General features: G+C 33.0%; 1 protein-coding gene across 5 annotated transcripts in view; it reads left to right on the forward strand.

The window, feature by feature from the left end:
- Window positions 1-12,982, forward strand: part of how (protein held out wings) — a 96,203-nt gene extending 83,221 nt beyond the window's left edge. For 2 of the 5 annotated variants that reach the window (XM_071584058.1, XM_071584054.1), the window contains exon 7: window positions 4,103-5,377. In XM_071584058.1, the coding sequence (XP_071440159.1) occupies window positions 4,103-4,179 (77 nt within the window). In that variant the 3' untranslated portion in view covers window positions 4,180-5,377. Of the gene's footprint in view, window positions 1-4,102; window positions 5,378-6,622 lie in introns of those variants that run through there. The other 3 variants (XM_071584055.1, XM_071584056.1, XM_071584059.1) reach the window with 3 other exon arrangements.
- Window positions 12,983-16,699: the final 3,717 nt, after the last annotated feature.

The following is a 16,699-nucleotide window of genomic DNA, read 5'->3' on the forward strand; positions in this document are numbered from 1 at the left end:
GTTAGTCAGTCAGATTTTAAATCAATGGCTCCACATTATTCATTTCCAATATATACTATGTAATTAGAAGTTACCTAATTGAATTTCACTTGAAGCATGTTACCCAAAAGGGCTCCGCATGGTTCAGCCTCGATGGTTGACATGGCCATTAATATATTTATGACCTTCTGTAGCATATTCAGTCCGCATTTCGCTGGATAAAGTAATTCATATATTTCTTGTCCTTTGTAGAATCACAAAATGCATGCCATGGCAGAAATTCATTATATTTCTGGTAAACAATGCTTATTAATAGTAATGGTAAACTCGGTCATACTGGCTTATCTTTTGAAAATCATATCCGTTGAATTTTTGCTGGGTTATATCTTTGTTCCTGACAAGTTTGCATATTTAATGCTAGAATTCACATCACTCCGGTGTTGTCTGCAGTATATAGAAATGTTATCAGTGCCTACTTCTTCTTTTCTAACGTTACCTCTGGGAGTGTATTTTATGGGGAACATGCTTTAAGTAAAGAAATAGACGTGTTACAAAGAGATGAATGGAAAGTAGCAAAAACTAATTTTTCTTTGTTGGAAGTCTAGTTGTGGCATTTTTGACTGGCATTATATCTTTGAACCTTGATTATAATATTTTGTTAGGCTTTAGGGTAATAATTCTTTTTAAGTGTCACATATTATTCCATTAAGTAAAGGGGCTTTGCCCTAATACCACTATCACTGATCAAAGGCCTTTCTTGGTGTCAGTAAAATTAAATATATATTTGATACAGATATCATGTTATTTTCATAATTTTGTTAGAATTTTAAAAGAATATTGAAAAATGTTTGCATGGTATGCTTAGTTTCCAGGAAATTGAAAGCAGTAGTGCTAATTGTTCCCGATTCATTCATTCTAAAAGTGGACGATATTATGAAGTTAGGCTCTTTATGCAAAGTGAAGAGTCGAATTGAAATTATGTCTGCTAGTTTGGAATGCCCCAATTCCCTGAATGTGGCTCCACTCTTGCACATTTCAGACGTCCGTATCTGAAGGGAGATGCAGGATTGGTGTTAGTATGGCTGCAGCATTCATGGGATGATGCAGCCTGGGCATGTTTCCATTCCATTTGGGTTCCCATATCCAAATTGAACTCCATTAAAATATGCAGGTCATTCATGTCAGGCACAGGATGCAATTTCAACTTATTTTTCCATAGGACGAGAGCAACTTGCAATGTTCAAAGCAATATTGGGATGTCTAATAGGTTTGAACTCGCAATAATACTATCCCAGTTCCATGTAGGTAGGCTTACTGCTTAAACTAAGGGTAATTGAAAACCTTCTCTTTAGGTGCCCGTTTTGCTAATTATGGAGCCAGTTCACATATCCATTAACAGCAGTCATACACATAGTATGATAAATTTAACTGCATAAAGTTTAATTTAAATGAGATATAAATTTGCAGCATATTAATTGCCACTATGCTTTTTATGACCAAATTCTGAAATCATGTAGTGTGGAGAAACAGCCCCTTGGTTACCCAGGCTTAGTAGCGACACAATTTGAAGTGTCTAATATTTTGATGTATATAAGGCCTTGGGAAGTAAAAATGACTTGTGTGAAAAGTAGGCACCAAACTTGGAAACAAAGTAGTAACATGCAAGCATGTTGACTTTTGGCAACTGTGGGTATTTCTTTGCGGAATACACAGTTTACCAGTTAAATGAATCCACTCTTAGTCATGCCACATAGCTACTTTCATTGCATGCCCATTTGTGAAAAATTGCAGCATTAAAAAAGAATCTTATTTATCCCTGGGCTAAATTTTTTTATTTACCAAATATATTATGTAAAATTTTATGAACCCTCGTCAAGTTAAATTACCTCATTCAATGTATGCATTAACATTTTTGATTCTCTATGACCATTCAAAACGAGTCTAAAACAATACTTAATTTAATTCTTTACTAATTAGGGAACTCAACTCAGGAACCAAATGACTGATGAATATGTTTTATTAATTGGTTCACAATGGTGTATTTTTCAAAGCATGCTGAAGTTGTATTCATGTGCCGTTAAATGGTAGCAGTAGAATAATGGGAATTGAGATTAACAGCAGAAAGAATTATTCATAACAACTGATAATTTACTGTCACTAATTTATCTTAATTAATGTGGGGAAGTTCTCAGAGGTTGCATTTTAAATCATACTATTTAGACATTCTGCCATCGAGCCATTAGTTTCATCCGATTGGAATACTTTCCATCAAAGTCATAATGATGTGCCATTCAAACATCTTTACGTTGCTAGTAAATTAGGCTTACTAGTGCATCATGGTTAACCTTTTCTGGCTCTCTTCACTATGTTTAGATACTTGATGCCTTAATTTTATATAAGAGCAAGTATAAATATTTTTAAAATGTATAATTTCAACGAAACTGATAATTTGAATGTAAGTAATGCAGCTCAGATTTGTAGAAGTCTCAGCAAAACTATTCCTTTGGGCCATTTATCAGAAAAGATGTGAATACAATTCAAAACTCCTTCGTATTTAAGTGGGTACTCTCTTTTCAGGCTAATGCAGTTTTGATTGAAGAATATTTTCCCCCTATAACTTTTTTAATTGATTGAAAATGCAATTTCGTATTTTATATAAAATCACGAGTAACTCTAATCATCATAAAAAAATAATTTATCCTAAAAACCTGAAATAAATCAGTGTTTAGCTTGCTTTATATTTTGCTTCAATTTGCGAACCAGTTTCCATTTGGTCATTAAAATTCAAAATTAGAAACAAAAGTTTGCATCATGCCAGGGTTACAGTAATTCCACCAGGCGAGTGGGTAAGCTAAAGTACTTGAGGCATACACCCTGTGTGCTTATTTATAATGCTAGTGCATGTTGAGAAATTATTTCGAATGTTTCTCAGACGTTGTTGCTAAGGGCTTTGGTGTGAAATGTGCAGTATGCTTGCTTAATATAATTGTATTTTACTTTGTTCTCTTTGGAATTTAAAATTCTGTAGTTGCTTAAGGAAATTTCCTATGAAAATCAATTTTAATCGTGAAAATCTAATTGTAGTGTAAAGAACTGAAAATATTCAATTAAAAATGTGGCAAAATGGTGCTAAAAGGTGATTAGACAAACAACCGCCATTTTCTAGTCATGTTCTTTCATCATTCACCACTCGCATAATATTTACTGGCCTTCTATTGCTGTTGCATATGATTTTCTGCATTCAAGTTTGTTGATGTTTCATATCATGCTGTTGAAAACCTGGCTTTATTCTTTCTGAACAGCTATTCATATTCACCCGTGAAATCTGAATTTAATCCATGTGTCAGTTGAAAGTATTTTAGACGAGCATAAACTAATAGACTTGAAGATTCCTTTGTTCTTATTACTGCATTCTCAAAATTGATTGAAAATATCTGATTTTCCATACTCTAGAATGAGAATTCTAATGGTAATATTAATCATTGTCACAGAAGTAGTCTCTGTCATTGCAAAATTTAATTCGTGCAAGAGCATATAGTCATTGTCTTGGTATTTTCAATACTTTTGTTACCATAGTGTAGTGGCTCTTCAAATAACATTGCCATGTTTGTTATAATGATTGCATGAATTTGCAATTAACTTAATGATGTTGAATCCTTGTTTTGATTGTTTGTAAAAAAAATACCTCAATCTGTGGTGGATAACTAACTATAACACTGAAACAAAGAGCATGACATTCTATAAGCAGCCTAAGATGAGGTGTTGAGGGATAATGTTTATTTTTGGCCCACATGTTTCATGTAATCAATTACTTAATTTGCACTGCGTTGTTCTGATTTATAAATTTAAAGCAGCCGTCTTGTATTTTGATCTCTAGGTGCTTACTATCTTGGCTCTTCTATATTTTGGGATAAATATCCTTCATGTCAGGTAGTTTGCTGAGTATGAGTACAGGTTTCATAGGTAGATGAAAAATCAGAAATGGTTAGTTAAAGCATATTCAGGTTTAGGAGTTACTGAGCAAGACGTTAAAGAGTAGTAGTTTTTTTAACCAGTCATATGAATACGATATTGTGTCAGTGGGTGACTTTTGTATGTTATTAAATGTTTTCTGTGACTGTAGGTGGAGCAGCTAAGCAACGGAGACATATGGGTCAGTTTCGGGAACATCCTTATCAAAGGGCAGGAGCCCTCTCATGAGAAACTGACCTATGAAAAGGTTAGTTTCTTTGCTCAATGTCTTATTTTGTTTCACTTGACACCTTAGCAGTAGAATAATGGTGATCAGTACACAGCAATGCCTTTTTAGGGAGGAGGAAAGAAGGACCACCCTCCCATGAACCCTGAAATCCACCCTCTCTATCCACCCCCTCTATCCACCCTCTCTATCCACTCAGTCACTCTATCTCCCCTCCACCCTATCATTCTTGCTAAGAGGTTTCCCAAGAGAGAGACCACTCTCTGATGGAAACCCAATTTTAGAAAAAACTGTTGATGTTACCGTGTATACATAAACTTCTGAGATTATGTAACATTATGTTTTTTAAGTGCTGCAGTGTCAGTTACTGCCATACTAGTCTCATTTTTCTCCTCACCTCTCCCATCATCTACCAATTTCCTATGAACCCTTGACTGTATAATATAAGAGTTTCTCAGATTCATCTGAGGAGTAATGCATTGAGTTGCCAGTGATTTGTTGTGGTGCTGGATACTTAAATATGTATCTTCTGGTGTGTGGTTGCAAGTGCTAGCCGTCATCTGTTTTCATTGGATGGCATTTGGACAAGTCAGTATCTCTTGCTCTAAAGCAAAGGAACATTTTCTTGGAAAATGCATATCAGTGTGCTTGCTTTATGCATCACTGAGGACATTGTAATTTGCTGTTTTTATTATATATATGAGCATGGTATTATGATGAAATCTTACGGACAATTCTTTTAATTAAATTTTGTCATTTTTAAAAATTGGTTTGAAATTGAATTAATAGTGGACAATGATATTTTATATATCTGATGGTTGTGATATTTTGTAATTTTATTTTCAGTTATCAGTATCTTATTTTAGGTAGAAGATATGTTGGTTGGCTGGTTTGCCAAACTGGTGTCCTTCTTTCCTCATCACTATTTTGTATATTTGAAAGAGGAAGATTTTTTATGAATACCAATAGAACTTCTCTCCATTAGCTTCTTTTCTTAATGGAATCCTGGCATTAGTGTCCAGTAAGGTCATTTTATTTATATGATGTAAATTATTTTCAATATAAACTATTTTGTATTATTTTGTTTAGAAATAGAATATGAAAGAGTGGAGCTTTTCCTGTCTGTATATATTTATAAATAAATGTATATGTATATATATATGTATGTATATGTACTCAAGTATGTATACGTAAATATATATATATATAAATATGAGGTGAAATTACACCTGAAAATAAACAAATATTTTATAAATGTGTTGTATCTCATATTTTGAGTGATCAATTTGTTATCCCCTTGAAATACTCTGAAGATAAATCTCTTCTACATTTAAGAGTAGAATACCTTAGCCTTTAATTCACTCTTACCAATTCTTCTTTAAATTTAAAATTTTAAGAATCACTTTTGACTTTAAATTGGCATGAGTCCTAAACTGCAAACCTTTTTCCATTTATCCAGTTAGATCAAAAGCCTCTTTAAGCTTTTTTGAAAGTCTTTAAAATAATTTAATTAAATTTTTTATTTGCTTAAATAAATTTAATAATGTAAGTGTAGCTATTATGCATTGGGATTCTCAATTGTTAGCTCTTGAACAAATCTAAATTGTTCTAATTGGATACTAATGATATCATGAAAAATTTTTAGATACCTACTCCAGAATCCAGCAATAGGTATTCCTGGAAAAATCTCTGGATTAATTAATCATGAATGCGGGACCAAACTGTATAATAGATTGCGGAACGGTGGTGGAACATAAAGAGGAGGATTTTTATAATTTTTTTGGGTTTCAGCCTTTTTGTACCTTCCATAACCGAATGCCTTTTTGCTTACATTTTAAGTCAACCCATTTATATAGTAACTAATTTCTGTGTTTTTGTAAAAACCTTCAAATGTGTAATTAGTACTTATAAAAATGGTATATAGAATCATATATTCATCAACTAACTTGATCTCTATGGCCTGGGATATGTTATTTTTCTTGACTACTTGCTTTTCTCTCCTATCACAAATTTGTTCCACCTCTGAAGTGCACTTTGACCACTTAAAAATCAAGTTACTGCCTAGATATGTTATCATGTCATAAAGGAAACCACTAATCTTGCTCTGCTCATAATTTGAAGCATATCTTAGAAATTCATACTGGGAAGTAAGACATTAAAAGTTTTAATAACTTTAACATAGTTTATATTTGACTACATACCTTATAAAGTATCCTAATGTTGTATAGTTCTGCATGCAGCTATTGAGAAATATTGCCCAAATTTAGAGAGGTAACCTATCTTCATTGAGTTCCTCTCATTTCTAGTGACATAAACTAATGTTGACCTATCCTTACTGATCCATCGTAGCCACTGTTTCACACACACATGGGATTGTCCACAAACTCAAAACTAACCATCTGTTTTTCTTTCTTTTTTCTTGTTAACAACATCCCTGGCCTGTAGGCTTCGAGTGCTAACATGGAACCCTCCCTGTGTTAAGTAACTCTGCACGGTGGAGACAACTGCACTCACCACTTAGGACTAACTTGCAGCTCTGGAACCTGGATCATATGAACAACGTAACGGGGTAGGTTGCAGTAGGGGATTACATCACCCTATTGCCAATCAAAGAAAAGTGAAGTAGTTGTCACTAATGAAGCCAAGATGGACCCATGCATTTAAAAACATGCTTTTCTATCATCTGATCCGGGTGAGTGGGATAGGCTACATCTAATCACTGCATTGAAGTTCCTATGGTCTCACCTCAGTTTTCATAACTTTGTCTGAAGTATTAACCAGCAAATAGGATTCATGATGTGCATTGGAAAGATAGCTTGGTGTTACTGTTTTCATTCACTTCTGGTTCCATACAAACTCACTGAGTAGCCCGGTTGCAAGTTTGTTTGTGACCGATTAGTGTTTTGGTGGGTTCATGGTAGTATAACAAGGAGTGGCATTAGTTGTGCAAGTGGTTTCAGATTGTTGTGAGGTGAGGGGAAATGGCTCGAAAAGGAAGCAGCTCGAAGAGAGCTCGCCTTTACATCGCGAGAGCATCTCGAGTGAAAATAAGCAGAAAATGTTACGTAGTGCCAACAAATATGGACCTTTCAAATTGACATCTCCGACATGATATTACAGAAGGAAATCATTAAGGGTACCACAAATGTGGGTAAATTGAGTTGTTGTCTTTAATTTCGAGTGTTGATACAGTGAAGGAGTTGTTTTAAATTAGTGCAATTGGATGTGTTGTTTTTGTCTCATGGGTCTGACGATGAAATGAATTTTAGACTCATATATTTTAATGTAAAATATTTATTTCACGTTAAAATGAAGTTTTAGACATTTATTGTAAAATTTAACTTAACTGTGTGGTCTTATGTCACATGGATTAATTTACCATTAATGCATTTAACCTAGACATTTTGTTTTGTGACCATTTGCTTTTAATAATTACATCATTAATACCTATTATATATAATTATATATAATATGGGATCAAATTTTTCAAGAGGGGCTATATTACCTCTTGTTGTAGTTACAATTATATTGAGAGTTAAACTTGAAGATTGCTGTTACCGAATAAATGCTAAATGCCAACATACACAGTTAAGAGGCTCTTGATAAAGAGTGGTAGAATCATGTAAAAATGCTTTAACCAATGAGTGTATATCAACTTGCCCTGGACTGTATTATACTCAAATATGGACTATCTACATTCATGTTAAAGACAGATTCAAAACATTTTCTCATTGTAAATACATACATACTTGGGGTTTTCTCAATCATGACAATCAAAAAGGAAGCCTTAATGAAATTTTATTTCCAGCGTATGTGGCGCATTATAAATAGCAATATGAAAAATTTATTAATAATAAAATTTTATTACCCACAAATGTAAATCAACTGAAAATAAGTCCTTAATATTGGGGTAATGCAGGTTAAAAATCATAACCCTAACCATTTGTCATGGCATCCATGAGGAGTGGTGGTCGTTGTTCAAAGGAAGGTAACAAAGTGGGCAAGTTGTGTTTAAGATGCCCGGTTAAACTTCGCTTGATCCTCTTTTGGTGCAATATTGTTGCATGGCACTTAAATTACTCCTTAGGCCTTGGGATGAATCTCATACTTTTGATAAATATGCTGATGACAGCAATTTGTAAATAAGATTACTCTGGATCAAATTAGTGGTAGAAATTGTAACACTGTTGACTGTTGTAAGTTATTTGTCATTTGGATCTCAAATCTTACGGAGAAATATATTTTCTTTATGAATACCAAGCCGTTAATTTAGACTTCTGTTGATGACTATATGACAATTTACATGGTGCCACAGTTTAAAAAAATGTTAGTCCCTTCAAAGATCTGGTTTTGTTATAATGGAGCAAAGAGGAACTGCATTGTACTTCATTTTTTCTGTTGTTGAGCGATGATTGGTGTCTTAGTTGATAGGATGTTTTTTTACTAATAGATTGATTTATTTAAAAGATTATTTTCTCAAAGGCGAATGAACACTTTACCTCAAACCAACAATTCACATTAGATTCCTTTTAATTCCTAAAGTTTAGCATTTAGGTACATAGATGCATATTATTTTGATATTTCATCTTCAATATTTGGTTAATTGTGGAAGAGGTTTGATTGCTTGGAAATGTGAGAAAGCATGACCTCTTCATGTATTTGGTTTGATGCATTGTGTATTAGGGTGTTGTTCTAGAGTAATGGTTTACGCAATGATCACCAACAAGCCTTGTGATTCAAAACGCGGGTGTGCTATAGAGTGCAAATTGACATCTCATGATAATTAATATAGTTTACACTTAGTGCCCTAATGCCATTGCATAATTCCATTCTTAACTCAACTGTTCATTGTTGTATATACTTACCACAAAATATTATGTATTCCAAATTGGACAGGTGTGGAGTATTTATAATTTCATGTTAACAGATTTTAATAATAGACAGAATTCTGAATTGCTTGTGTGATAGAGAATATGGTTTGCTAAGTTTTCCGTCCTAATGATAGCTGTGGTTATAATGAACTTAAAAGTGAAGAAATTGTATGAGTTGGTTATATTCTTTATACAATACTGCCAGGGATTGTAATTTATTTCTAACCTATTTTTGAAATATGCATATATATTCATACAAAATGATAATAATTAGCCCCTACTGGCAGGTACTTAAATAAGGTGAAGAGTTTTTGTATGTTATTTTATTGTAGATGAGAGCTATATGTATGTTTTTCAAACAGGCAAATTTATATTTTGTGTTTGCTTCATTTAAATATGGTTTTACACTTCAGTGTCTTCAGAAATGAGTATTTTGGCAAGATGTGAGCATACGACACTTGAGGTAGAAACATCTACACACTCTTGTGTTTCATTAATTTGACTGCTTAACTTCTTTTATCCCTTAACAATTGGAATACGAATGACAGGAGTCCATATGCAGGCATCATTTAATGAGAAACTGTTTGGAAAGGTACCTATTATGTTTGGTTGTAAATGTAACTTGAAAACTATTCCCACACAAGTCCTCACGCACATACTGCATCATTAGTCCGACCACTTTGCTCTAAAATAGCATATCCATAGCTCTCAATGTATAAGGCATCTCAAATTACGTCTTAAAGTGCATATTGGATAGTGGTGGTGCAAAAGACCTCGGTTGTTGAGGTATCTAAAATTTAATTACTACTTACTTGGGTAGTGGCCTTCATGTTTTTCATTTGTTGTTCTATGTTATTTAATAGCTGTCATATATTGAATTCGAAGTTATTAGGATTGTCATAGGTTTGAATTTTCAACAGGGCTTAGTCCGTGTTAGGAAACTGCAATATGTTCTTAATCAAATGTTTTACATTAGGTAAGTTTAATTCAGTAAGAAATAAAATTAAAGGGTTCATAATATGGGTGGTGTATGTAAGCATTCTGAATTGTTTTCAGTCAGCTGAAGGAAAGTTTAATGTGCTGTCTGTATTTTCATGCTTTAATCATAATCTAATATGATATTAACGCAACTAGTGTGAAATTTACTCAGCACCATATGTTATCAAGGGCATTATGGTTGAAAACCTTGAGGAAATAGTACCAAATGCATTTGCATGGTGTTCAGGCAAATGATTGAAACCGCAATACTCTAAATATTTTTATGTATTATAAACCCTTGCTAATCCAGGTCGTATAATAAAACTATTGCCACTGCTTAATCTGAAAAGAGTCTGGGTGTGTAGGGCAGGTGGCTCCACTAGGGGTCACGAGAAGCAGTTCTGCTGTAATTTGTCAAAATAAATTTTTAGCTTGTAGGTTTCTATGAATATGGTTGGAAAAATAACTATTTTTGAATCAATATTGCACCTGTGCATTCAAAATAAGTGTACAATTGTTGCGTGAAACAATGGAATAAGTGATTGCTACTGCTGTTCAGGAGGTATGTGCTGTGCTTAAATCATGAATAATGAGTGCTGATAGTGATAACATTGAACTATTTACAAAAAAATTGCAAACAATGGTGACAATACACTTTTCAGTAATCTCGGCTTTACAATAGTGTTGAAATTGCTGTGTGCTGAAGAGCTTTGGCAGGAAATATGCAAGCTTGACAAAGTGAATTTAATGTTCCTGGATGAAAAATTGGTCTGCTAAGTCTGATAGTAGTTGAAGAGTGCTGCCATTGGATTGACAACCTTGGGCTTTAAAAGGGTCATGGATGTCTCCTCTACAGCAAAATAATTAGATAAATGCATAGTTTATCAGGGTAATACTGTTATGAATTCTAGGCTCCAGTATCATTTTTTAAAATCATGAAATACCAATTGATGTTCTCAGAAATTCTGAGGGACAAAATTAATGATTTTTTAGTGCTATTACTATTTACTAGTGCTATTTTTCTGAGGTAAAGTGCCTCTTATTTGAATAATAATTGATCGATCAGTTATCTTAATAATGGAAATAGATTCTATAAATGAGATAATTCAACTGAAAACGAAATACCATTGTACTTTTGAAGATTGAGTTACTACTGATTTAATTTTTGGAGAAAAACAGCAACAGATTTTACTGCAAGTTAAGTTCATATATTTGAGTCGAATCTTACACTTCTGTGATCTATCCCACTTTTAGGAGTTGTCAACAATCAATGATGCTCAAGATTAGAGGGAGAAAATGTTCTATGGGTTTGTGTGTGTCAAAACCCAGGACAATCCAAATTTTTCCATACTTATATGATACCATATAGTTCAGATTAGCAAGGGTTTACTGTATTGACCTTGATAAATTATGGATAAATGCACCTTTTGGAAGCATTAAATTCATACGCAATTCCAGTATGAATAATTGCAGTGATGGATTTTAATAATTGCCAAGGAGTACTACATAAAAATTGTTCTGTAAAAAAATAGGTGACTTGGGCTTTGTATTGTCCAAAAAAACATCCATCTTATTTGTTATGATGTCAGTGGCTACCAATTCACTTAAATGCTTTCGTTTTAATACTTGTACTTTTGAAGTTGTTATTCTGAAATTAGAAGTGTATATGTACATAGGTATTTTGTAAAGACCCTTGAAGCAGTAAATCTATCATACATGCACAAGGAATTTTTAACATTATTAAAATTTATCATTAAAAAGTATAATCCAATAACATTTTTGTTTGATTGTTCTTGAAGGAACTCAAAACAGCTCCGAGGGTCATCATTAAAAAGGGTCATAATCGAAAATAGTTGTGAGGAAACTATTCCATAATGCCACGGGGCATAAGAGGCATTCAATGCTGTTGCCTTGTGTTTTCACTACATTCTAATTTAATCATCATAGCCAGCAGTGCTAGTGGTGCCCTAAAAACTGACTATTTCTTAGATGCACTTCTTTAGCTCATCTAACCAGCCCAACTTCCATTGATATATTATGTTATGGTATCAATCAAGCTCACCTGTGAGGCTTCAACCTCTTTTTTTCCTATCTATGAAAGAGAAATCGTTGGCAACCTATCTTCTTCGTGCCGTTTCATGATTGTTTTTTATTATTATTTGCTTTTTAAAGCCATATACATAGTTATCAACCCAAATGTCTATTTGATGGGTGATGTTAGAGTTCGTCCTGTACTAAGACCAACGATGTCTGAAATTCACTCAACATAGTGTGTACAAGTTCGCTTCCTAAATTTTTTCCTGGGGTAAATGGATTCTCCTTTTCCTTGTGTGTTAGGAATGGTTGTCAACTTTTGTCATATATGTTTGCCTAATTTTCTGCCGTCTGTTTTATTTCTTAAGTTGCAAGGGGTAAATTTTCTTGGGGAATATGTGATCATCTAATCTCTTATGCCTTGCAAGTAATAAGCCTATCACCTGATTTTTTTTTCTAGTTTTCACAATATCTGTATGTTTATCTCATTAATTTCCAGAACGAGACCATGTAAAATCAAACTTAATGTTGGTTTGCTTAAACGTGATGACATCTTTGTAGTACAAACAGTAGGGTTTTACTCCATCGCTGGTGCGTCAAGTGCTTAGTTGTGCACTTTTTCCTGTGGTCATGACACCCCTCCTCAAAGCCACAGTTATTCTGAAATTTAGCCTGATGAAATCTTTTTTAAAGTAGCCAAGTGATTTTTCTTGCGAAAGAAATGGATATCACTTTTCAATGGTTGCATGAATGGGAGATTCTGCTTTGGGTCTGATGCTTGTTGTAGGATTGTCAATATTATATATTTGTTATATACAAAAAATTTAAATTAGATTAGTTTTCCCAAAAAAATACCATTTCCATTGGTTATGGTCGATGTAGTTGGGCCTCCGAACAATCTAAATATGTATATATATGTGTGTGTGTGTATATATATATATATATATATATATATATATATATATATATATATATGTATATATATGTATTATATATATGTATATATATGTATTATATATATGTATATATGTATTATATATATGTATATATGTATTATATATATGTATATATGTATTATATATATGTATATATGTATTATATATATGTATATATATGTATTATATATATATATATATATGTATTATATATATGTATATATATGTATTATATATATGTATATATGTATTATATATATGTATGTATATATATATGTATGTATATATATGTATGTATATATATATATGTATATATATATATATGTATATATATATATATGTATATATATATATATATATGTATATATATATATATGTATATATATATATATGTATATATATATATATATATGTATATATATATATGTATATATATATATATGTATATATATATATATGTATATATATATATATGTATATATATATATATGTATATATATATATATGTATATATATATATATGTATATATATGTATATGTATATATGTATATGTATATGTATATATGTATATATATATGTATATATATATATATGTATATATATGTATATATATATATATATATATGTATATACAATGCAATTACTCCAAAAATATAACATCAAAGGTGTTGTGTGTGCCATTATAAACTGCAGAGGCAGTTAGCGGGTGTGGTGGTTGTGTTATTTAACTCTAAAGATGCCCCAGTTAAAAATAATATATTGTGTCATTCATCACCTTAAATCAAACTATCTTGTGAATACATTTGGTAGCAACATAGTTGATTAGCATTGTTAGTTGAAACAATGCCTTTGTTTAATTGTCAATAAGAAGTCTTTTTCTTCTACCAATCTACTTAAAAGTAAGTTTGTGATTTATAATCAGATTCTATGCATTCATAAATGCAGCACATTATTACTATAGTGGTAGTTTGTGTCATTTGTTAATTTTAGAGCTAATGTCTGACTTGAAGATGATGTGTACACTGTCATGTGAATATCTACTCTTTGACAGCCATTGTAGGGAGTTAAATCATTGCAGTATTCGGAAGAATATCTGTTCGGTCTCTAAAACTTCAGCTTTATAAAATTTGTGTTCTGATATTTGATACGTAGTATGAATGCATACCAAATATCAGATTCTACTAAGGTAACATTGTTATTAACATTATTGTGTTAAGTATACTAATGTTACATAGGAGATGAGAAATCATAGCAATATAAGCCATTTTGGTTTTCATTTTGTGATTTTCCTAATGATGCGCCCACAATATACAGGAAATAATAATGTATAATTTTTATACTGTCAATTGAAAATGAAATCATTCATTTATCATAAATGTATATAAGACATGTAATCATTAACTTCATCTAGTAATAAATACAGTGGCACAGTCATTATATTCAATGTTGAAAATTTTTCTTTAAAAGTTTATAATTTGTAACCTTTCCCACGCATTGCGGAGTTGCTTGGCAGTTGCCAAAGGTGACTTGAGGCTATTTTTGTCTGGTGCTGAGGAGAAGTGGTGATGCTAAATATATTTACAGTTGTCATGGAGTTGGTAGATTACAGGTTGGGAAAGCACACTTTTGGGAAATCTGTGAAAAAGTTGGGAATTTAATAATGGAATTGGGAACATGTAATGGGATTATTGAATACTGTAGTTTGACTGAATTCATTGATACCATAAAGTGGCAATTGGCATAAGAAATATCTAATCGGATACCCCAACACCCGGAAGAAAAATCGGGAGAATGGATGGCATGTCTGTTCGGAAAAATTCAGGATGAGAATTGAGTATGGCCACTATGGATTTGAATTATTTTGCCATCTCCTTGGTTGCGCGTTCCAATGAAAAAAGCTCGCTTAAAAGCCCACGTGCTCATTAACAGTGGACTTCTCCTTCTCTTAAAAAAATTTGACAGGATGGTGGGAGGAGAATTCTCAATAAAGGGAAGTGAAATACCATAACTACCCTCTAACTGCTGATTTTTTAAACTTGTTTCTTTGGCATTTTCCTTGTATCTGGTTCTATCTGGCAAACTTATCTGTTGTATGCTCCCCATTGCACAATAACATTTGTACTATTAAAATGGAACTTGCCTTCAACGCATATCAGTGTCTGGTTATATTATAAACATCTGATTGGTGTGGTATAATATATTTTAGTCTTTTTGCAAGTTCTCTTTTCTTAACAAAAAAATATCTCAATTCCATTTTATTCTTATTTTGGGTAATACATGTTATTCAATCAAGCCAAGTACATACAGGATGTGGCAAAAAATATACGAAGGGGGGTGTTTCTGTCACTAACTGCTAGATCAAAATAAAAGTAAAAGAAAGATAAAATTGGCTTCCCTCTTGACCAAGTTGCATTTTGATATTTCGTAAGGTACTATCTGCCTGCAATGAATCTTCCTAAATGAAAATAACCTGACATGCATGAAAGAAAATCATATTTGCATACTCATTTCATTCTATGAATACCTCCCAGTACTTCAGTAATCATTCCCCCTTGTCAAATGCTTGGAATAAGCTGAATAAGTACATATCAAGCAAAGCATAGAAGCAATGAAATTGCAAATAAAATTGATTAGCAGTGTGTACAGACTAATGGCCATAAAGTTGCAATAGGGGGTAAATTTTAGTGTAAATGAGAAGGGGGTGGTGGTAAATAGTAGATCTTGGACGGAAGACTATTTCATTTGTTCAGTGTTCTAACAGAGTGCCGCCAAATGGAAATCTTATCAGCTGCATCTGGAGGAATATTCTATACATGAAGAGGATTGGTAGGCCTCTTGAGATTATGATATATTCATATTGGTGAAATATAATTGGCATTAGTTATTAAGATACATCGAATGTTTATAATCCATCAGCCCTGCTTTTTGAGTTACGGTTTTTGGTTTGCACAGGAAGAAGTTTTACATCTTTCCGAGGTGCTTCATTTTGTGAGGAAACTCACGCTTGGTCCCTGGAATTTCTGGTTTCTAAATCAGGTGCATGACTATATGAAATATTTTTACACCACTGTAAGAGGAAAAAGGAGGGGAATATTATGCTTGGATTGGCGATTTAGGGTAACGTCAATCCCTCTCCTTAGACCTCATTGATAAGATGCACAATCACACTGGTTAGCCCAACATAGCTTGTGGGGAGATATTCTAAATGCCAGGGACCGGGCAATAGCCTCCTTAAAACCTCTGTGCTACTAAGAAACGGAAAAGGAAGGGAATATTAAGTTTGGTGTGGTGACTAATAGGGAAAGTTAATCCCATGCCAGTGATCAGACACATTCAAATTTACTCAGGTTTCCCGAATTGGTTTACAAGGGAATCCATCCTATTGCCAGGGACTGTATTAGGGAACATACAAATTCACACTCAGTCAAACTGGTTAGCCCCAATTCATTTACTGGGACAGATTGCCATTGCCAGGGGCTGGATCCGGGCCACCTTAACACCTTGCATGTTTACTAGAAGGCGGCCGAATAGGTGAGCAAGGAAATTAATTTGGATGCCAGTGAGCAAATTTGGGGGAATAATTCACAAACTCACATGCAGGCATACACCTACTCCGCTCGGGTGTTACCGAAAGGTAACACCAACAAGACTAGGGGTTATGAAGTGGACAAAGCACTTGATGGCCTAATGGCATTGTCAAACC

This window comes from Hetaerina americana, unplaced genomic scaffold (genome assembly GCF_022747635.1).
Source record: "Hetaerina americana unplaced genomic scaffold, ioHetAmer1.1.p SCAF_16, whole genome shotgun sequence".
Classification (NCBI taxonomy): Eukaryota; Metazoa; Arthropoda; class Insecta; order Odonata; family Calopterygidae; genus Hetaerina; species Hetaerina americana.